At 40.9% G+C, this 23,183-nt stretch overlaps 2 protein-coding genes and 1 long non-coding RNA gene across 3 annotated transcripts in view; 2 read left to right on the top strand and 1 right to left on the bottom strand.

The window, feature by feature from the left end:
* Nucleotides 1-23,183, top strand: part of LOC136179003 (uncharacterized) — a 254,514-nt gene that overhangs the window by 184,574 nt on the left and 46,757 nt on the right. The gene's annotated exons all lie outside the window — the stretch shown is intronic.
* On the bottom strand, nucleotides 2,958-5,175 carry LOC136178842 (tripartite motif-containing protein 16-like). Its single transcript, XM_065953272.1, has one exon. The coding sequence runs from the start codon at nucleotides 5,173-5,175 to the stop codon at nucleotides 3,496-3,498; it is 1,680 nt and encodes a 559-aa protein (XP_065809344.1). The 3' UTR covers nucleotides 2,958-3,495.
* On the top strand, nucleotides 11,444-21,184 carry LOC136178907 (presequence protease, mitochondrial-like). Its single transcript, XM_065953336.1, has 19 exons — nucleotides 11,444-11,464; nucleotides 11,573-11,733; nucleotides 12,078-12,204; nucleotides 12,375-12,463; nucleotides 12,703-12,831; nucleotides 13,508-13,621; nucleotides 13,814-13,910; nucleotides 14,378-14,512; nucleotides 14,774-14,912; nucleotides 15,669-15,785; nucleotides 15,905-16,034; nucleotides 16,211-16,331; nucleotides 17,234-17,310; nucleotides 17,418-17,583; nucleotides 17,843-17,943; nucleotides 18,309-18,429; nucleotides 18,522-18,572; nucleotides 19,406-19,518; nucleotides 20,956-21,184. Exons 1-19 carry the CDS (start codon nucleotides 11,444-11,446, stop codon nucleotides 21,182-21,184), a joined length of 2,238 nt encoding a protein of 745 aa, XP_065809408.1.

The raw sequence follows: 23,183 nt of genomic DNA, 5'->3' as shown, positions 1-23,183 counted from the left end.
GACCCTTATGAGGTAGAAGTAAACAAAAGCATATCAAGATCATAACTCATGTTCAACAACTTCCTAACTCACTATCAATGAGCTGTAATCAGGAAGGTAATGAGAACAAACTCTTAGATAATGACCTGTTAACTATAGACTATGGTCATGTAGATAAGGTACTAATAAGTGCTTCATAATGACTAATAAGCAGCCAGTATGCTACTAGTTAGCATGCTAATAAGCCGCTAGTTAATGTTGAATATTATGACCTTAAATTGAAGTTTTAACAATTATTTTTCAAGTCTTTGAACACCACAGGTGAAATCAATTTCCCTCCATTTTATCGTGTTGGAGGCACAAATCAACAGATTTAAAACTCAGGGTGAATAAAACCAAAGAATTGCTGCAGGTCAACACATCTGGTGAGATGATTGAGTTTTTAAAATCAGACACTCTAACCTCAGTTCCCTTTTCTAAAATCCTAATTTACTGATAAATAAAACAGAGTCACACGTCTTTGCACACAATAAATGCTTTATTACTCTGACAGGACGGTCACATCTCACTGCCGGCACATGAAGGTAAAATGTTGCTCCACTTCCAAAACTACAGCAACAGCAGGACCCTACTCACAAACACCACTATAGAGATGTCACACACACACACACACACAGAAAGCCCAGAGTGGATAGAAACAACAAAGGCAATAATAATTTAAGGGATTTTTTAACATGGATATCATTAAAAAAATAGTCACCATTGTAGGCTCTAGGGTCACCGAAATATTTCATCACACATAAAGTAAATCATGCTTAATGCTTTTATATGATGTGTGCTGTGAGTTTGATGGCACTACAACATGTTATGGTATAGTTATTACATATTTAATTACCATATTTAATGATAAAAAATCACTAAAATTACATTTATGCACATTTTACCAAACTAAGAGTTGTAGTATAATCAAGCGAAGATGGTTTATGTGTGCTGTGAGTTTGATGGCACTACAACATGTTATGGTATAGTTATTACATATTTAATTACCATATTTAATGATAAACAAATCACTAAAATTACATGAAAGCCCTTTATCCAAAGCAACGTGATGTAGTTTATAGAGCAGGAGGACATTTATTCATAATGGGTTTTTCTTTTACCCGACACCTTACAAAAGGGATTTTATTGAACATTGGATTATTTATAGGCTATTGAAAAATCCTCAATTTGTTTTTAAAGTATTATTTTCCAATTTCAGAAATGTAGTATGAAAAACGTGAGATCACATGTGTAAAATGATTTTCATGACACTACACCTCTCCTGGGTGAAGTTATTGAATATTTCTGTATCATATTTTTTCAGTATTGCAATTTGCAGACGGTCCCTGCGCATTCGAGCACCAGCCGGCTCGGCTTAGAGGCCAATGCAAGTTCCCCAGCGCGGAGGACGACTCGTTTTGAGGAAAATACGAATGTAGCTCGCAGTCTATCTTGTTGTGATTGCAGAGAGGTGTCGGTTTTGTAAGAGCAATGTTCCACTGATGAGTTATTGATCCGGAAACGCCGAATCTGTGAATATATTTCTAAGTGTATCCCTTGCGCCAAAACAGATGACAAGACTTTAAAATCTGTTTTAAATGTCATTCTGAGACAATATAACGGTGACGGTGCACAAGCAAAGTAGTTCTGTCCTTGTATTTAAGTCCAAGGTTAAAATATAGCTCAAATAAGTCCTGTACTGTCATTTTTATCACAAGAACACAGAAGGCTAAGACTGGCTGGTTTCCGTTGTGCACCTGATATCTGGTGAGCACGAGAAACTTTCACGTGAGCACCGGTTAGTTTCTGGTGCGCACGAGAAACATATATTTTTATTTTTTCTGCCTATGTCCCTTTAAGGGCTCCGTAACTTTCTGATTAGTATTGTGTTATGATGTTTTTAGACTTTATAATTCATGTTTTAAGATACCTCATTGTACATTTTTCTATCAATGGGGGGGTTACTGCTAATTATGTCTGACAGAGAAATTTATACAAATGAATTATAGATTTATATGCAAATTTATTCAAAACTTTACATCATTACAAATAGTCGATGGTTAGCGATACAGCACAGATAAGAGAACAAAAGTCATCACTAGCACTGACAACCTTCATGAATTAAAGGTCACATATTCTCCTCCTCTTCAACATGTTTAAATAAGTCTCAAACTTGTCTGTCTTTTGTTCTAAATCCACTCTGATCCTGTATTTGATCATGCCTATAAACCCCTCTATTTCAGCCCTGCTCCGAACAGGCTGTTTCTGTGTCTGTACCTTTAAATGTAAATGAGATGTGTCACCCACCTGGTGGAGGTGTTACTGCTCTTTGTGATGTCATAAAGAGAAAATCTCCAAACGACCTGTTTGAGCTCACATTTTCTGAAAAGTGGAGCAGGCACAATACAGAGAGGATGGACTTTTCTCATCATTGGGGGGTTTGTAGACAGACCAGGGACACATATTAGAGTCAGAGAAACATGGTGAAGTGTATTTTACATAATATGAGACCTTTAACATTAATAATAATGATAATAACATAGCGCTTCTCTGAATACTCTAAGACGCCTAACAAAGAAAAACAACAAAACAAAACATTGAAAACAAAACAAAGAAGTTTGTGTGTGTGTGTGTGTGTGTGTGCGTGTGTGTGTGCGTGTGTGTGAGTCTGACTGTCTGTCTGTGTGTGTGTGTGTGTGTGTGTGTGTGTGTGTGTGTGTGTGTTTCTGTCTGTGTGTGTCTGACTGTCTGTCTGTCTGTGTGTGTGCGTGTGTGTGTGCGTGTGTGTGTGAGTCTGACTGTCTGTCTGTGTGTGTGTGTGTGTGTGTGTGTGTGTGTGTATGTGTGTTTCTGTCTGTGTGTGTCTGACTGTCTGTCTGTCTGTGTGTGTGTGTGTGTGTGTGTGTGTGTGTGTGTGTGTGAGTCTGACTGTCTGTGTGTGTGTGTGTGTGTGTGTGTATGTGTGTGTGTGTGTGTCTGACTGTGTGTGTGTGTGTGTGTGTGTGTGTGTGTGTGTGTGTGTGTGTGTGTGTGTGTGTGTGTGTGTGTGTGTGTGTGTGTGTGTGTGTGTTTCTGTCTGTGTGTGTCTGACTGTCTGTCTGTCTGTGTGTGTGCGTGTGTGTGTGCGTGTGTGTGTGAGTCTGACTGTCTGTCTGTGTGTGTGTGTGTGTGTGTGTGTGTTTCTGTCTGTGTGTGTCTGACTGTCTGTCTGTCTGTGTGTGTGTGTGTGTGTGTGTGTGTGTGTGTGTGAGTCTGAATGTCTGTGTGTGTGTGTGTGTGTGTGTATGTGTGTGTGTGTGTGTCTGACTGTGTGTGTGTGTGTGTGTGTGTGTGTGTGTGTGTGTGTGTGTGTGTGTGTGTGTGTGTGTGTCAATGTACCGTAGTATGCAAGTGCAGTGAAGAAAAGTATAATCAGCTTTCTGTGGAAACATGGAAAAAAACACAGATGTTAACACATTGTCCCCTAATGACTTCTGTCTACTTCAGTTTACACAACTCAGCAGAGTCTTTAAGATAATAAAACCAGAGTCCAGCATGTAGAGGCTGAGTGAATGTGGTCTGGACTCTGTGGAGGAGAGTCATGGTTTCAGAGATGCTGTAGAAGGACAGAATACCTGCTCTGTGATCCAGGTACACTCCTACTCTGGAGGACCGAGGACCTGAGACAGGAGTGAAGACTTTGTTGTAACGAAAGTCATAACTGTTGTTGTTACAATCTAACGCCCAAGATTTGTCATTACCTCCAAACCTACATTCATCTGAGCTCCCTGCTCTGCTGATATTCTTGTATGTGACTGCTACACAAACTCCTCCTCCTCTCAACTCCACTTCCCAATAACAACGTCCAGTCAGACTCTCTTTACTCAGGACCTGACACCTACCAGTGAATCTGTCTGGGTGACTAGAATAAGACTGTTGTTCTGTCATTACTGTTACTTTTCTGTTCCCATCAGATAATAACAGCAGTGTGTATGCTGTGTTTGGATCCAGTGTGATGTCACATGAATATTTGAAGAACTCAGCTCTGGTCTTGGGCTCTGGTTCTGGTCCTGACAGTAAAACATCCATTTCAGTCACTGTCTGTGAGATGTTTGTCCATTTCTCTCTCAGGACGTCCTGTAGCTTATCTCTGACTTCTGACACAGCTGCTGTCACATCCTCAAAGTACTTCAGAGGACGGCTCTTGATGCTGGATGAGGGTGTAGATTCACTGAGGGGTGACAGTGAGGGGTAGTCGTGTAGAAACTGGTTGTGATCTTCTGTGTGTGAGAGCTTCTTCATTTCAGCGTCTTTCCTCTTCAGCTCAGTGATCTCCTGCTCCAGCTTCTCCTGAAGCTTTCTGACTCGACTCACTTCAGTTTGCTGCTGGGATCTGACCTGCTGCTTCACATCAGAGCGTCTTTTCTCCATGAGACGGATCAGCTCAGTGAAGATCTTCTCACTGTTCCCCACTGTTTTATCAGCAGAGCCATTGATAGCCTCCACCTCCTGTTGAAGCAGCTTCACATCTTTCTCTCTGTCCTGGATTCTCTGCTGGATGTTTTGTCGACTCACCCCGAGCTCTCTCTGCTTCTCGCTCCTTTCTGCTGCAGCTGAGACTGTGTCATGACCTTTGTGTTCGTCCATTAAACAGAGATAACAGATAGACTGCTGATCAGTACGACAAAATACTTTCATTTCCTCATTATGACGAGAGCAGACGTTCTCCTGGAGCTTCTTGGAGGGCTCCACCAGCTTGTGTTTCTTTAATGGAGCTGCTTCAAAATGAGGCTGAAGATGTTTCTCACAGTAAGAGGCCAGACACTGCAGACAGGACTTACAGGCTTTCAGTTTCCTCCCGGTGCAGACATCACAGGCCACATCTTCATGTCCAGCATAGCAGTGATCAGCAGGAGCAGCTTGGAGTCCAGTCTTCTTCAGCTCCTCCACTAAAACTGCCAACATGGTGCTTTTCACCAGAACAGGCCTCGGTGTGAAAGTCTGCCTACACTGAGGGCAGCTGTAGATTGTCTTTTCATCCTCTTTATCCCAGTGGCTTTTAATACAGTTCATACAGTAACTATGTCCACAGGGAACAGTCACCGGATCCTTCAGGAGATCCAGACAGATGGAACAAGAGAAGGCCTCCCGGTCTAGTTGAACTCCTTTCTGCGCCATTTCTCCTCTCGGTAACAACAACTGTCTGAGTTTCACTTCCTTAGAAATCAAACTAGTTTAACCTCTGATCTACACAGCATGTGTTTGTTCAGTGTTTGCTCTTGCACCGTCCCACATGTTGGTTACACTCATCCTCAAACTGTAGATCTAAAGGGGAGGGAACAAGAAAATAAACGTCAGAGTGGAGCTGGCTGAGTCTGAGAGCAGGAAGAAGAGGGAGGGGTTAACAAGCTCTGATTCATGTTTCATTACTCTGACAGGGCAGATTCTCAACATGAATACATAACCACTCTCTGTTGCATGGAAGCAAACTCTATAAGCAAGCATGTAAAAAACTCTAGTCACACATTTCTTAACATGTAAAAAGAAGTGAATAAAACACAGAGAATAACTGAACATGTTTTACAACTACTGTCAGAACAGAGCTACCTGTGAACACCAGCATTACAAGCTGTGAAAATCTGAGACACCACAGGGAGGGGTCTGAGTTAACATTGAACTTCACCACCATTGGAAGAGGTATTTTCACATCCTGGTGGTTCACATACTGGATTAAATACATTGACCTGACCTTTATTCCTTGTTTTTGTCTATCAGATGCTCAAACTGATGATTGAAGCAGATCATTGATATTGTCTTTAAACATACTTCACCTCAGATTGAAGTCATAATCCTGTTTCAAATACAAACCTACTGATTCCTACTGCTGCTTTAATTTACAAAAGTCGGTTTGATTACAAGTAATGAAAGAATTTCAATATGTGGTAGAAGTAGTACACCGACAAAAAATACCTCAGTGTCCTTTTGTCGCTGCTCATTTGCTGATCCACGCTGCACGGGGCTGGGGAGCTCACTTGTTGGTTACACCCATCTTGCACTCCTATATTAGTGAACGAGAGGGAACCAGGAAATGTGTGCACAGAGTGGAGTTGAGCAATAGGGAGAGGTTACCATGCTGCCCTCACTCATGTGATAAATTCTCTTAAAGGGACAGTGTGAGTTTGTCAGTCTGAGTTTTATCATACAGTGAAGATTAAAAGACAACATTGAATAACCACATGATGTTTTTAAATAACTTACAGCTCACAATAGTTGAAGCAAACATTGAAAAGCTTCATGTTTGGTTTCCTCTGAAATCTACAGTTTCATAGAGCTATTTTGTATAACTGAAAAAAGATTTCTTGTGCTTTAAAGGAGAAGACAACACAGACAGTGTACAAACAAACAAACAACAACATACAGATTCATAAAAGACGTAATGCTCCAATAGAGAGGTTAGACTTTGGAGAATTCATACAAAAGTACAATAAAATAGTACGCAGAAGTTTAAATTTGTGTTTCATCTGTGTATGTTTTACCAAGTGTTGTAGTCAAGACCACACGAACTGAGACCAAGACAAACCTGAAATCAGAGTGCTCAGAGACTGAGACAAGACCAAGACCATGAATATCAATAAAACAATCATCATCTTGTGTGCAGGGGGCGTGTCACTCACTTAAACTGTAACACCCAGAAGGTTTCAGCAGTAACCGGGGGATATAAATCAAATCATGAATTTAAGTTTTTTTTTATTCTTTTAGAAAGGGCCGTTTACCTTCTTATCACAGTAATGACGTGGAAAAATATCCCATCAGTGGTGGTCTTGATTGGTAATGCTTTAAAATCCGAGACCGAGATGAGGCCAAGTAAAAATGCTTTAGATTACGAGACGAGGCCGAGACCTTTAAAAGACCCAGACTGATTTTGAGTACTACAACACTACAGTTTACCCACCTTCACTTCTTTATCAGGCACAAGTAAGTAGGCTCAGGACTGGTGAAATCAAACTTTGTAGTTATGTTTCAACAGTGAATAAAATATACAAAGAATTCATTATCAGGTATGTTCATATTCTGGCTGAGGCTGGTTCAGTGTCCCTTCTCATGTTAGCGGTTACACTAATGTGGGAAGGCAGCTTGAAGTGAGCACCTGCAATACAGGGCTGTAAAAATCTGAGAAACCACAGGGAGGTGTCAGAGTGCCACTGAACTTCACCACCTTAAGGAAATGTGTCGATACACCTTTATAAATGTGAACTTTGAATAAATGGTTTATATGAAATAGTAATAAGTTAGGACTTCACTAACCGAGACCAAGAAGTACCTGAGACAGGAGTGCTCCGAGATAAGACCAAGACATTTAGGGATCCAGACCGAGTCAAGACCAAGACCAAGGCTGGGTGAGACCGAGTGTACCTGTAGTACCAAGATGTTTGAATTTCGACCCAATAATAGTTAGTGAAGACTGGTTTAATCAAACTTTGTAGTAATGATGCAACAGTGAATACAAATATCTCAACTAGAGACGTTTGGATTTTTGACTGATATACTCTGCAGTCATTATCAGCTTATTTATTAAGTCTGGCTGAGGCTCGTTAGTGGAAACTGCAAAAAGGCCGTTCTTTTTTTAAGTACAATAGAGCGACACCTAAACAGTCAAATAAGGAGAATGGTATTGGCTGAAACAGTGGATACTTTTATGAATGAGATACATTTCTAATGTACAGCTATAAGTCCGTTCTTTTAGAAGACTAACATCCCACCAATAAACGATCAATTGTTTCGATCCAATCAGTAAAAGTCTTTAAAACAAGACATCTTCTGTCATTTTACTCTCCACTGAAAGTCTGTTTAAAAAGATAGGTCTTACATTGTATTAAATTTTATTATTCATAGACTTTGTGACTTTGATTTTCAGATGCGGTGTCTTCCACATATCAGGAGCATAAAAACATATTCTTCATCACTTTTTTTTGTCTGATAATATTTCCTGCAGCCTTCAGCCTCTGTGCTTTCTAATTAGTATTGTGTTATGATGTTTTTAGATTATGATAATTCATGTTTTGAGATACCTCATTGTACATATTTCTATCAATTGGGTAGATGGTTAACGATACAGCACAGATAAGAGAACAAAAGTCATCACTAGCACTGACAGCCTTCATGACTTAAAGGTCACATATTCTCCTCCTCTTCAACATGTTTAAATAAGTCTCAGAGCTCCACAAAACATGTCTGTGAAGTTTCTTGTTCTAAATCCACTCTGATCCTGTATTTGATCATGCCTATAAACCCCTCTATTTCAGCCCTGCTCAGAACAGGCTGTGTGTGTACGTGTGAGGGTGAAAGGTTAACAGAATGCCTGAGATCCATGTCTGCTGTGGTGCAAGGAAAACGAGAGGGACTGGTCAGAGGAATGTCCTACGTCCACATATGATATTGAAATCAAGAAATGTGGCTTTACTGGTTTCGTCAAAGTACCGTAGTATGCGAGTGCAGTGAAGAAAAGTATAATCAGCTTTCTGTAGAAACATGGAAAAAAAAACATAGATGTTAACACATTGTCCCCTAATGACTTACAGAACTCAGCAGAGTCTCCAGGAGTCCAGTTAAACCCCTGTCCAGCTTGTAGAGGCTGGACAGAGAGGCGTCAGAGTTCCACTGAACTTCACCACCATTGGAAGAGGTGTTTTCACATACTGGTGGTTCACATACTGGATTAAATACATTGACCTGACCTTGATTCCTTGTTTTTGTCTATCAGATGGTCAAACCGATGATTGAAGCAGATCATTGATATTGTCTTTAGACGTACTTCACCTCAGATTGAAGTCATAATCCTGTTTCAAATACAAACCTACTGATTCCTACTGCTGCTTTAATTTACAAAGCCTTGCCTTGCAACAGTCGGTTTGATTCCAAGTAATGAAAGAATTGCACAACCAGTGCAGTGTTGAAAAATGAAGCCAATGTGGAAGTGCAAAATCCTGCAGTTCATCGAGTGTCCACTAGAGGCTGGCTCCAGGAACACCGGAATTCACATTCACACAACACATGCAAATAAAAAACTGTTTTTACAGCATGAATAAACATGTTAACAGCCTGGATTAGTTGTTGTCCACATGGGCACACACTGTACGGAGAGTGTATTTTTCTACAACAAATCCGATTTGAGGAACGATACGTGTCAACCATATTTAGCCAAGTAGCTGACATGATTGACAGGTGGGTGCGATGTGTACGAGGCTTAAAACCCGCCTCAGCTCCAGCTCTCAGTCTAGAAAGTTAGACTGAGACAGGATTTCCAGCATGGTGGCTGCTGCTGATGAGCCTCAGCAGCCCCTGCTGTAACAGATGGGTGACATCACTCAGGCTTCATCCATTAATATTTACAGTTTATGTTTCATACACATAATCCTCCTACAGTTAAATAAAAAGCTAATTATTTATCTTATCTTTTAATAGTTTTACCGGTCAGTTTTAGAAGAGAAAATGACTTTCAGATGATTGTTTCTTAATTCTTGGCTTGCTGATGAGCTTTATGTCTGACATGTTTTTTTGTTGTTGCCTCCCTTCGTAAACAGCCAGTGACTACACCATGTATCCGTTCTCAACCCAAAATGGAAAAGACTTCCAGAATCTTCTCTCGGTCTATCTGGATGCAGCTTTCTTCCCGTGTTTACGAGAGCAGGATTTCTGGTGAGTGGTGACTGCTGCTTCTCATATTTGTTTCATGTTTGTATTTATTTGACTTGATAGCATTGTAGCAAAAGTCAACTTTTAAATATTCAGTGAAGATTTTGTCTTTATAGTCAGCTGTTAACTCTGTTAGTTGGACTGTTTGTCCTGAGGCTGGCTTCACACTAGGGGAGTTTAGGCCTGATTTTGGGCCTTTTATTTGTCCAAATAATCTTCAAGTGTGTGGTGTCAATATGTTTATTTTACAGCTCCTGATCGAGTCAGAGCCTCCCCGATCTGGAATCCTAAATACAAAAACATGTTTGATATTTACCATTCCAGATCGGGCTGCCTCCGACTGAATACCTGCAGTAGCCAAAAAGAGAGCGAAGAGAGCATCACTTTTACAGCTCACAAACATGCCAGTGAACACAAACATAACTGTGCCCTGAGCCAAGAGGAATATAGAAAAAGAAGAGCAGCTTGAGTAACAACATGAGTGGCTTTTTAATGTCTCGACTGTCTTCCATATTTGTTTTTCTTCTGAAGTCACGTTTGATCACACGAGTTTCTGTGAGATCTCGTGTCTGTGGGATCACCACTGTGAACTCGTTTCTACAAACTGCAGGTGTGTGGTCTCACAGTCGGGTCAAATCGTCTAGTGTGTGCAGTCGGAGGATTATAATGTTTAGAATCATTTAGCTGTCCTTATGTCTTTGGTCTCCCACGTTTTTTAAATAGGTTAAGATCTGAATATTGTCGAGTGTGTAGCCAGCCTAAAAGAGTCCAAGACCTTTCTGATATCACTTGTTTGAAACAGTCGCTGATGAAATCTGCTCTTCACTAGTTCATTTCTGTTTGTGTTGATTTTGCAGGCAGGAGGGCTGGAGGCTGGAGAATGAAAACCCAACAGATCCCAACTCCCCTCTGGTCTTTAAAGGAGTGGTGTTCAATGAAATGAAAGGGGCTTTTGTAAGTCTACACTTTCTGAATCATAGTTTTATATGTAGATACAATATAGTGAAGTTTAAGTGTTCTTTTAAGGAGCTTCAGATATCTTATATTTCATGTTACCTAAAAGCACCTCATGGATTAAGTTTGAGAGTGAAGTGGTTCGTGGTAACTCCAAGAGTTTTTATATTTATACTCACTTTAAATATGTTATGACATCATGGAACAAAGTTAAAATTATGCCTGCTCACGGTTTAGTAGTTGGCAAAAAAACAAAACAACTCAGGCCCTGCTGTGTCCACCTAGGGTTTTTTTTTTTCAGGCAGAAAAGAGCTGGCTGTGCGCTGAGAATAAAAGCGCTGCACGTCCGTCCTGTCTCTATGACAACAGTCTGTTGACAACAGCTCCTGTATGACCGACACTGTTCCGTTGCTTTTCTCTGTTTGATTTTTATCTGTCACTTTGAGCATCAAACGGAGGATGATTGACCTCCAAATTTTTCCTGGATGATGAGCTCAATAATAATGACATCCCCGTTCTCACGGCTCCGATCAGACGCAGAGCAAGGACCCAACTGATGTACTTTATGATTGGCTGGTTGAAAGAAAAGCGCCGGTGACGTCAACAGCGGCCTCATAAAAAGTTGAAAGATTTGTAGTTTGAAGCGCTCGGAGCGGCCGCACAAATTAGGCAGAGCGCTCGGAAGAAAGGCGCTGGACGCTGCGCTTTGCTGCTGCTGCAAACGCTCTCTCCTCATTGGGAACAATAGAACAAAGACACTCAGAAAAAGCTAACAAAATCTATAAAATGCTCGGCGGACATGGGGCCTAATGCAACAGCAGTGAAACAAGTTCCAGATATGAGATGAACAGGTGACGTCAGATAAATGGTTTTGAAATAAGAGTGTGTCAGTGACTGTTAAACGTTTGATTGTGTGTTTTTTTTTTAGTCTGACAACGAGCGCGTGTACGCCCAGCACCTCCAGAACAAGCTGTATCCAGACCACACGTACTCTGTGGTGTCAGGAGGAGAGCCTCTAGCCATCCCTGACCTTACCTGGGAACAGCTCAAGCAGTTCCACGCCACGCATTACCACCCCAGCAACGCCAGGTACATGGACACACACACGTGTACACTGTGAGCCTAGAAGGGACAGGAAACTGTAAAGTGCTGTGAAGAAATGAGATGAGAGCAGGTGTTAGCCAGCAGAATCCTTTCTTTGTTACATTTAATAATCTCCTGCAGCAGAACGATGCAGGCTCACATTGACACAGTAGATATGAAACACAGGAAACATTAATAATTTGATGGTAACTGATGCTAGTTTGTCTTTTTCATGCTTTATCGATCTTATTTATTTCAGAATGATCATAATTCCTTAAAAATAATTTAACATGCAGGCTTTAAAATTGCTCAGAAAACACCCCTGAGAGTGTCCTCCATGTGCTCCTCAGGTTCTTCACGTATGGAGATTTGCCTTTGGAGCAGCATCTGAAGCAGATCGAAGAGGAAGCTCTGTCCAAGTTTGAACGCATCAACCCGAACACAGAGGTCCCCCCCCAGCCACACTGGAGCAGCCCTGTGAGTGTCATAATCCAGACCAGCATCTGTAACTTCTACTGATCAATAGATCTTAAAAACTACACCAACAATCTCAACAGCTGTTTATTATTGCATGCTTTTATATTAACACACTGAAATGCATTGATTAGTCGTTTTGATGTCGTCGTGAATCTCAATGGTTTCCCCAGAGAGAGGACCATGTGACCTGCAGCCCTGACGCTCTGGCTCCGGATCCGGCCCGGCAGAACACGCTGTGTGTGAGCTACCTGCTGGGAGAGTAAGACCGAAAATCATTTCTTTTTATTTTGCATTAAGATGGGAGAAGCCATAAAAAGAGCCTCCATCCTCCTCTTTATTCACTACATCTTGGTTGTCATGTCGACGGCTTTTTAAAGACTGAGAGCTTTACAGTACAGAAAGGATTCACTCAACAATTCTCTTCATTCAAAGTGAAGTTTTTAGCGAGTCCTATTGTTCAGAAATATTTAAAATCTCTTTGTTTTTTTCCCCGCGCAGCATCACTGACACATTTGAAGGATTCACCCTCAGCCTGCTGTCGTCTCTCATGATCTCTGGACCCAACTCTCCCTTCTACAAAGCTCTCATCGAACCCAATATAGGAACTGACTTCTCCTCTGTTGTAGGGTGAGTACGCAGGACGCAAAGTAACAAACTCTCACAAATAAAATGATCAGCAAGCTCAGAGGTTATTTAGAGCGACGGCTGGAGAAGCAGCGAGGACAGAAGTTTGGTTTAATGTGGAGGACTTCTCTGATCCAGAGGCTCAACGACGGTCCAGAACCATTTGATCTGTCAGTGCTGAGACAGCCGATGGAGACGACAGAGAGGGGCAGGAGAGGATGGGGATGATGCCCCCTGGAGGATTTGAATGTTATGGCTCTAATGTTTTCAAATAAACATCCTCATTTTGGCACGTTTGTAAATATTTTACAGCCAGCCGCTAAGATTTCAGTTATTGTCAATCCATGCAATTCTCTAAACACCAGATAAGCCAATAGAAGAATGTAATTGCAGTAGCTGGGTTCAACCTGTAGAGGGCCGTAGCTATGCATATTTCTAACACAAAATGTGGAATTTAAATTTAGATGCTTTGTACTCTGGGGGTTTAGTTACTCTTTAAAGACGGGTTTTCATCTATATGATTTTGCTAAACTACTTAGATGACAACTTTCTTTTAGAAATGTCTATTAAAAGATAATTTAACATTTTAGTATATTGCTGCTGAGCTGTGATGCTCTGCCTCATGTGCTGCAGACAGCGCTCAGAGTACTGCATTGTTCTGAAATGTTGTGTTCTGCAGATATGACGGCAGCACCAAAGAGGCGTCGTTCAGTATAGGACTGCAGGGAATGGCCGAGGAGGACACCGAGAGAGTGAAGCAAATCATCAGCCAAACCATCAACGACATCATCGAGTAAGTCCCACGCTCCCTTTTGTATTTAAGACTTTAATATATGTTTACAAACCTGCTCTCTCTAAGTGTCAGCTTGTTTTGATAAAGCCATAAACTGTAAGGTCTACTTGCACATGAAGGATGATGAGTTGCTTGGTTACATGAAATTGAAACGGCACATAAGATAAAATGAGTCCTCGTCATCATCGACAGGAGCGGCTTTGAGGAGGAAAGAATCGACGCTCTCCTGCATAAGATCCAGATCCAGATGAAGCACCAGTCCACAAACTTCGGCCTGTCTCTGGCCTCGGTGAGTTCACAAACACAAGGACACTGCATGTATTTATAAACCTCTATGTGTGAGATATGTCAGGAAGAATGATGATGTTAGTTATGTTGTCTCTGCTGAAATCTTGTGTTTCTACCACTATATACTCTGTGTATTTCTATACAAATACAGAATGTTTTAAACATGTCTAAACGTATGAGATGAGCTTGTTTTCACAGCAGTTTATTTGCTGATTTCTTCCTTTTTTTGATGAGTTGCAGTAAACTCAATAATCACAGAGAGTATAATATTTAAAGGGATTACACATGTGTATGAGAAGTAAAGTTTTAATCACTATACATCAATGTAAGAGTCAAACAGGACACTTAGATTAGCTTTATTTTGTCAGTAATGTTATAATCGCTTTGTGGATTCTGCTGCATGTTTCACATGTCGGTTTCATTATTCATGGCTGTTTGTGTATGTATATACCTTTTTGTTTTTTCTAGTACATTGCGTCATCGTGGAACCACGACGGCGACCCGGTGGAGCTGCTGCAGATCAACGACAGCGTTGCCAAGTTCAAACAGACCCTGAAGGAAAACCCTCGCTTCCTCCAGGACAAAGTCAAACACTACTTTAAGGTGTGTGACACTGGGAAAGTACTTTTCTTCAAAACATCCAGAAATATGTGAAAAAAAGGTTTAAAAAAAATACAAGAATAAACCTTTTACAAGTCTCACTAATGTTCTCTGTAGGGGGAAATACTCGGTCTACTCTTAAGGTCAACCTCAGCAGCCCTGGAGTGTTTTAAGATCATGACAAAAAAACATGAACTTTGAAGGTTTTCTGTATCATTTGTGTTTTTTCTCTTCCTCTTCAAATCTCCATTACCCCCCCTACAGGAGAACACACACAGACTGACCCTGTCCATGAGTCCGGATGAGGTCTACTTGGAGAAACAGGCCAAAGCCGAGGAGGAGAAGCTCCAGAAAAAGATCCATGCTCTGTCAGACAGCGACAAAAAAGACATCTATGAAAAAGGTACAAATGATTGAAACTGCTCCACGGAGGAAATCTGTGTTTCTCTGCTTCTGTTAAAACACTTTCTGAGCTTGACTCTGTGAAATCACACAGAATTGTCTGAAGCAAACAGGCTTTTATTGGCTGCTTGATTGATTTGATTGAAGCCCCAAAAAATCCAATAAACCATCAGATTAACACAATAACTGGGAAAAAAACATCAAGCGCTGCAATGTGACTGTATACAGAATATATTCATGTTGACCTGTTCTAGATAGATTTAGTCATATAGTGTTACAATGCTGCATGTTCAAACTAAACATAGGCAGAGTTATAGAGCATGAGGTAAACATATGTTGGAGTAATCCCAGGATGAGTCAGCAGAGGGCGCTAAACGGCTTGAGGTGTTTTTTATTGACACCAGTATCAGATAAATAAGATGTTTTTTGAGCTGCAAATCATTCAAAGCTGCTCTATAAGTTTTCAAAGACAGACAAAAGTGTTACTGAATTGAGTGTCATTTGCCAGTTTTAGTCCGAGGGGGTGAGGAGTTGCCTTAAATATTAAAAACCGTCTTTGAGGGGACTTGTTAGAAACATTAAAGTACAGAGATTTACTGATGGAAAACCATAAAAGAACATTTCACCTGCATTCACTTTTCTGTTTATGACCCAACCAGTAAAACTTGTTGAAACATTTCAGAAGGATTTGATTGAGGCACTTCTGATTTAACTGTCTGTTTCATATTCATGTTCTTCTTCTTCTTCTTGGGAAAAGGTCTGGAGCTGCTGGCTGCTCAGAGCAAAACGCAGGACGCCTCCTGTTTGCCGGCGCTGAAAGTGTCTGACATTGAGCCCACGATCCCTGTTACTCCTGTTCAGATCAGCACAGCAGGTACGGCCCAGTGTCCGCTCTACACAAGTTTATAAAACATTATACACAACAAGGAAGAATCATCTCAGAGTGTTGTGGTTAAAACCCCTTAAAATGTTTCCTCTCCTTGTCTCCTTCAGTCGGCGTACCGGTGCAGTACTGTGAGCAGCCCACCAACGGGCTAGTTTACTTCAGAGCCATGTGCAGTCTCAACACACTGCCGGAGGACCTCAGGCTCTATGTCCCGCTCTTCTGCAGCGTTGTCACCAAGTAAGTTCACCTGACAGTCGATTGGACCAGAGCAAGATTTCAAAATGTGTCACCTGGTATATGAAAAGTTTGAAGATATTATGCTTTATTGATCTTTTCTGTATTTGTGTAAGGTTTGGACAGGTGGTGTTTGAAAGCATTTTAAAGATTGCATGTGTGTCTGTTTGTTAAATCAGGATGGGCTGTGGAGGTCTGGACTACAGACAACAGTCCCAGCAGATGGAGCTGAGGACTGGGGGCATGTCTGTCTCCACCCAGGTCGTCCCTGACTCCACCCAGCTGGACATGTACGAGCAGGTCAGTACCAGCTTACTGTGTTTGAAAAGTCTTACAAATATATGGATAGAAGTAATGTTTGGACAGAGACATTTCTGGACAAGAATACTTTAGATGATGTAGGGAGTGAGTCTGAGCCTGAAGGCAAAGCTCTCCATTTACCGGTCACCTATGATCATGAGCTATGGGTAGTGACCGAAATAATAAGATGGTGGATACAAGCGGCTGAAATGAGTTTCCTCCAGAGGTCGGCTGGGCTCAGTCTTAGAGAGAGGGCGAGGAGCTCAGACATTCTGGTAGAGCTCAGAGTAGAGCCGTTTCTCCCTCAAATCTAAAGGAGCCAGTCGAGGTGGTTCGGCCATCTGATTATGATGCCACCTGGACGCCTCCCTTTGAGGTCTTCTGAGCACGCCCCAACTGGGAGGAGACCCCGGGGGAGACCCAGAGTTTACTGGAGGGATTACTGTGTATATCCCCACTGGCCTGGGAACACGTCAGAATCCCTCAGGAGGAACTGGGGAGAGAGAAGTCTGGGTTGAATTATTACTGCTGCCACAGAGACCTGACCTTTGATAAGTGGAAGAAAATGGATGAATGGAGTAATGAAGTATGCTGCTCCATGTCAGGTTCCTTCATATATGACATCACATGTAATTTAGTAACTTTATTCTATATTAATTAAATGTTTGTTCTTTATTATGATGATTCTTGTGCATTGTGGAAACCCATCTTCTTTCTGCTGCGTCGTCTTCAAAAATCAAATGTCTCCTCAAAGCTGCAGAAATTGAAACTGAGTGATCGTGTGTTACATAAACAGAGGTTGTGATTTATCTTGGTTCAGTGTTTAACTGCTGCTGGTTACATTACATCGGTATAAAACAGGTAATCAAAGAAGAGTCTTGTCTCTGTGTTCTCTGTTCCAGGGTGTCCTCCTGTCCTCCTCCTGCCTGGAGAGAAACCTTCCTCACATGTTTCATCTGTGGAGCGACATATTCAACAAGTACGTCCTCCATCACTTCTTATAAACTGAGAGAAAATGTGTCCTGAAATTCAAGGAGGCTGAGAAGACAGCTCGATATTTATCTATTTTTTTTTTTTCCACTACAGCCCCCACTTTGACGAGGTGGAGCACCTGAGAGTGCTGGTGATGATGTCAGCACAGGAGTTAGCCAATGGGATCTCCTACTCGGGCCACATGTACGCCATGACACGTGCAGGCCGTCACCTGACTCCAGCAGGAGACCTCAATGAGACGCTTGGTGGGATGGAACAGGTATGCACCTGGAGTGTTGATCCTAAAAAACTAAAATGATAGTGTCTGACTCCTGCACGTCAGCTTTAAGAAGTGTTGTCATAGTGATTTAAAGCTTGAAGTAAATTACGCAGACGCAGATTCAAGACATACAGTATAGCATGATTTCTTTCTGACAAGCAGAGACAATTTCATTTGTTCCTACTTTGTGCAAGAGGTTTTTTGTTTTTCCATTCTCTCGCTTCATATTTTATCCATCTTTTATCAATGATTACTTCAGGTGAAGTTTATGAAGAGGGTCGCTGAGTTGTCCGACCTCAGCCAAGTCACCCGAACGCTCGTCAGGATCAAGAAGCATCTTCTCAACCCGGACAACATGAGGTGAGATGTTACACCTGAGGAGAGGTTTTCTTTTAAAAGGTTTTGTTTTGGGGCTTTTTGGGCCTTTATTTTAGAGACAGGACAGTGGACAGAGTCAGAAATCAGAGAGAGAGAGAGAGAGAGAGAGAGAGTGGGGAAAGCAGGAAATGAGCCACAGGTCGTCCGCTTGGAGGACTACAGCCTCCACACATGGGGCGTCCACTAACCACTAGGCTATGGTCGCCTCCATGGTGATAGATTTTTGAATGATGAAGAGATAGTGACAGTATTCTGCAGTTAATGTTATTTTAATTACTGCAACATGGTTTCAATATAAAGGGTCTGTGTGTAACATGCTCGTCAATGTAAATGTTTGTCTCTTACAGGTGTGCGATCAACACTACTCCACAGAAAATGTCGGACACGGCAGCACAGCTGGAGAGCTTCATGAAGGACGTGGCTGACAACAGAAAGGAGCGCAAACCGGTCAGAAGTAACATTATTGAGGTAAACTATCAACAAACAAATCAAAACATGAAAGCAGGCAGAATAATTCTTAAAATTAGATTTTAATATTCTCTTGATTTTTTTTTCTGAAGAGGCCTCTCGACCCATCGGATGTCTCGGGGCTGAGCCGGAAACTCATCTCTGTAAGTTTTCAGGAACATCTTACATTTCTGTGTTTGTTTGCTCGCTATGTCAGTGGTTCTCAACTGGTGGGTAGTGGCCCATAAGTGGGTCACAGAGCTGTTTTCAGTGGGTCCTGACTGAGTTCCTAGGGGAAAAAAATGATGGTGTCAAAAAGTCTGTAAAGTTCTATGTTCTGTATCTTTGTTCTGTCACATCTTTTGAAACATCTTTCATTGAAAATAAACCTGATAGGTTGAACAATATCAGAAACTCTGGTCGCAGGAGGAGATGGTGGTGAGTCCTAAAGCTAAACCCATTAAGAACCACTCCTCTAAAAATATCCCTGCCATAGTGAGTTCACATTATATTAAAGGCAGAACCGTCTCTGCAGATTAAAGAAGATAAAATAATGGAAAAGATGAGGAAAGGCCGTCTTATAGAAATGCAAAAATACAGATTTTAAAGTCAAAAATCTTTGAAGAAGCAAAATAACACCAACACAAAACAGTTGAACCTTTGATTTCAATAGTTGTGAGATCACCTGTAATTTTATTTTGTCCTTTATTATGAGACATTCCTTCAAAACAAAGTCCTGTGCATGCATGAGATTATAAATATAACGCTTATTTGTTTTTTTTAAATACCTGAGTACAATATTCCACCAGTACCGCTCAGCTCTCTTTTAACCATAGTTTACATCTTATTGTATAATATAACTGTTTTGTTTGTATATATACTGGTGGGTTTAGTATTTGTATATGTTCTATATTTAACTACTTCTCTACAGGTGTGCTCCGACAGGTTTTTGTTGTACTTGTACAGTGACAGTAAAGATCATCTTCTCTGATTTCAGGAGCAAAACTTCCAGCCGTGTCAGATGAAAACGTTCTTCCAGCTTCCCTTCCCTGTTCACTTTATCAGCGAGAGTATTCGTACGGTACCCTTCTCCCACCACGACTACGCCAGGTAACCACACCTGTACCTGGCAGGGATGAGTGATAGCACTTCCTTTAAAAGTCTGATTTACACGGACAGTTTTTTGTCTGTCTACTTTTTTCTACATGTAACTTTTAGTTCCTCTAAAGTGTAATAAAAAATCATTTTTTCTCTTAAAGTTTGTGCATCTTGGCGAGGATGATGACGGCTAAGTTTCTGCATGGAGAAATCAGGGAGAAGGGAGGAGCCTACGGGGGCGGGGCCAGGATGGGAGGAGGTCTTTTCTCTTTTTACTCGTACAGGTGAGAGGCCGCCACACCACACTCAACAAAGTTTTAAAAACATTGTGGAAATTGTAATGACGTGGAAATACAATAACAGTTCATTTTGTTGCCTTGGCTGAAACATTAATATTTTATATACACTCAGGCTTTCTCGAACCTTTGGTTAACCATTTTGGTTAATAGGTGTATTTAATGGAATCTAATACATAAAAAATCTCCATACTTATGAAGGAGTAGAGGTAGATTCTATAAAAGGGGGCAGGCTGGGTTGTCTTCAAGATATGAATTTTGTTAAAGGTCACATATTCTCCTCGTCTTCAACCAGTTTAAAAAAGTCTCAGAGCTCCTCAAAACATGTGTGTGAAGTTTCTTGTTCTAAATCCACTCTGATCCAGTATTTGATCATGTCTATAAACCCCTCTATTTCAGCCCTGCTCAGAACAGGCTGTTTCTGTGTCTGTACCTTTAAATATGTAAATGAGGTGTGTTTGACCACGCCCCCTCTCTGGAAGTGCTCAGGTGTCTCAGGCTTTCTCGCTACCTGCTCTATTGTTTACGGTGAAAAGGCAGACTCAGAGGGCAGAACAAACACCTAGCTGTGGGAGTGTCACCCACCTGGGGGAGGGGCTACTGCCCTTTCTGATGTCATGAAGGGAAAATTTCTAAACGGCCTGTTTGAGCACACATTTTCTGAAAAGTGGAGCAGGCAGAAGACAGAGAGGATGGACTTTTCTCATCATTGGGGGGTTTGTAGACGGACTAGAGACACATAGAAACATAGTGAAGAGGATTTAACAGAATATGTGACCTTTAAAATGTATTTCAAATCAAGTTTTGGAGAGACAAGGGAAAGAACCAAAGTTGCAGCAGCACTTATTTTGTTCTAATCGCATGAAATTTGAATTGATTTGCTGAAAGACATTTGTTGCCATCTTCTAAAATGTGACCTCTTCTTCCTCCCTTTGTCCAAAATGCTAAATATTTATCTTCCAAGAATATTCAGACGATCTGTCTGGAAAAAAAGAGACACAGAAGACTGAACAATTTACTAAGGGAAGCCATCATGGGGCATTTTTGGCAGTCATAATGAAATATTCCAAATGACTTCTACGTTTAAAAAGAATCTTCTTTGAGATGAACAGTATGTCGTTGATTTTGTATTTCTTTCTCGTACTTCTCTAAGGGATCCAAACTCGGTGCAGACCTTGTCTGCGTTTCGTCGAGGTGTGGACTGGGCGAAGTCGGGACAGTTCACCCAGCAGGACATCGATGAAGCTAAACTGTCAGTGTTCTCGGCTGTAGACTCGCCTGTGGCCCCCGCGGACAAAGGTGAGGAACGACTGAGTGATCCCTCCAGCTGCTGTCAGGATGCGTCACCTGATCCTCCTCCAATCAGATCTCTGGAGCTTTAACATCTCAGTACATCACTGACAACTTCAACATTAGAAGTCTTTAATGGAGGTTAAAAGCTTTTAAAGGATTAATGAATAAAATGATGAGTAAAAAGTTGAATTATAACCAAGTTCAGATATGAAGAGATCTTCATTAGTTTTATTAACTTAGTCTCCGTCTCTGTTGTAAAGCCGTCACTGTCTCCACTTTATCTCTTAGCCGTCAGTCAGGTCTTAGTCAGGTCATGTTGGTCTTTGTGGGGGCGCAGGTAGTCTAGTGGCGGTTTTTGTGCACGCCCCATGTATGGAGGCTGTGGTCCTATTTTCCACAATTTTCACATTTTCATTGGTTCCTCAGTTAGGAAGTGATTGAACATGAATTATGATCTTAATATGTTTCCCTCAGTATGACCCTTATGAGGTAGAAGTAAACAAAAGCATATCAAGATCACAACTCATGTTCAGCAACTTCCTAACTCTCTATCAATGAGCTGTAATCAGGAAGGTAATGAGAACAAACTCTTAGATAATGACCTGTTAACTATAGACTATGGTCATGTAGATAAGGTACTAATAAGTGCTTCATAATGACCAATAAGCAGCCAGTATGCTACTAGTTAGCATGCTAATAAGCTGCTAGTTAATGTTGAATATTATGACCTTAAATTGAAGTTTTAACAATTATTTTTCAAGTCTTTGAACACCACAGGTGAAATCAATTTCCCTCCAATTTCCCTTGAAGCACAAATCAACAGATTTAAAACTCAGGGTGAATAAAACCAAAGAATTGCTGCAGGTCAACACATCTGGTGAGATGATTGAGTTTTTAAAATCAGACACTCTAACCTCAGTTCACTTTTCTAAAATCCTAATTTACTGATAAATAAAACAGAGTCACACGTCTTTGCACACAATAAATGCTTTATTACTCTGACAGGACGGTCACATCTCACTGCCGGCACATGAAGGTAAAATGTTGCTCCACTTCCAAAACTACAGCAACAGCAGGACCCTACTCACAAACACCACTATAGAGATGTCACACACACACACACACACACACACACAGAAAGCCCAGAGTGGATAGAAACAACAAAGGCAATAATAATTTGAGGGATTTTTTAACATGGATATCATTAAAAAAAGTCACCATTGTAGGCTCTAGGGTCACCGAAATATTTCATCACACATAAAGTAAATCATGCTTAACGCTTTTATATTATGTGTGCTGTGAGTTTGATGGCACTACAACATGTTATAGTATAGTTATTACTTATTTAATTACCATATTTAATGATAAAAAATCACTAAAATTACATTTATGCGCATTTTACCAAACTAAGAGTTGTAGTATAATCAAGAGAAGATGGTTTATGTGTGTTGTGAGTTTGATGGCACGATAACATGTTATAGTATAGTTATTACATATTGTATTACATATTTAATGATAAAAAATCACTACAATTACATGAAAGCCCTTTATCCAAAGCAACGTGATGTAGTTTATAGAGCAGGAGGACATTTATTCATAATGGGTTTTTCTTTTACCCTACACCTTACAAAAGGGATTTTATTGAACATTGGATTATTTATAGGCTATTGAAAAATCCTCAATTTGTTTTTAAAGTATTATTTTCCAATCTGAGAAATGTAGTATGAAAAACGTGAGATCACATTTGTGTAAAATGATTTTCATGACACTACACCTCTCCTGGGTGAAGTTATTGAATATTTCTGTATCATATTTTTTCAGTATTGCAATTTGCAGACGGTCCCTGTGCATTCGAGCACCAGCCGGCTCGGCTTAGAGGCCAATGCAAGTTCCCCAGCGCGGAGGACGACTCGTTTTGAGGAAAATACGAATGTAGCTCGCAGTCTATCTTGTTGTGATTGCAGAGAGGTGTCGGTTTTGTAAGAGCAATGTTCCACTGATGAGTTATTGATCCGGAAACGCTGAATCTGTGAATATATTTCTAAGTGTATCCCTTGCGCCAAAACAGATGACAAGATTTTAACATCT

This window comes from Labrus bergylta, chromosome 4, assembly GCF_963930695.1.
Source record: "Labrus bergylta chromosome 4, fLabBer1.1, whole genome shotgun sequence".
Taxonomy (NCBI): Eukaryota; Metazoa; Chordata; class Actinopteri; order Labriformes; family Labridae; genus Labrus; species Labrus bergylta.
Note: the sequence above shows the minus strand (reverse complement) of the source record. Positions and strands in the feature narration are given on the sequence as shown.

Excerpts from the sequence above, each read along its gene's own strand:
- LOC136178842 (XM_065953272.1), bottom strand. The coding sequence starts at position 5,175 with ATGGCGCAGAAAGGAGTTCAACTAGACCGGGAGGCCTTCTCTTGTTCC.
- LOC136178907 (XM_065953336.1), top strand. The coding sequence starts at position 11,444 with ATGGGGCCTAATGCAACAGCA. Across the intron at positions 16,332-17,233 it reads AGCTGGACATGTACGAGCAG|GGTGTCCTCCTGTCCTCCTC; the intron begins GTCAGTACCAGC and ends TCTCTGTTCCAG. Across the intron at positions 18,430-18,521 it reads TCAGAAGTAACATTATTGAG|AGGCCTCTCGACCCATCGGA; the intron begins GTAAACTATCAA and ends TTTTTTCTGAAG.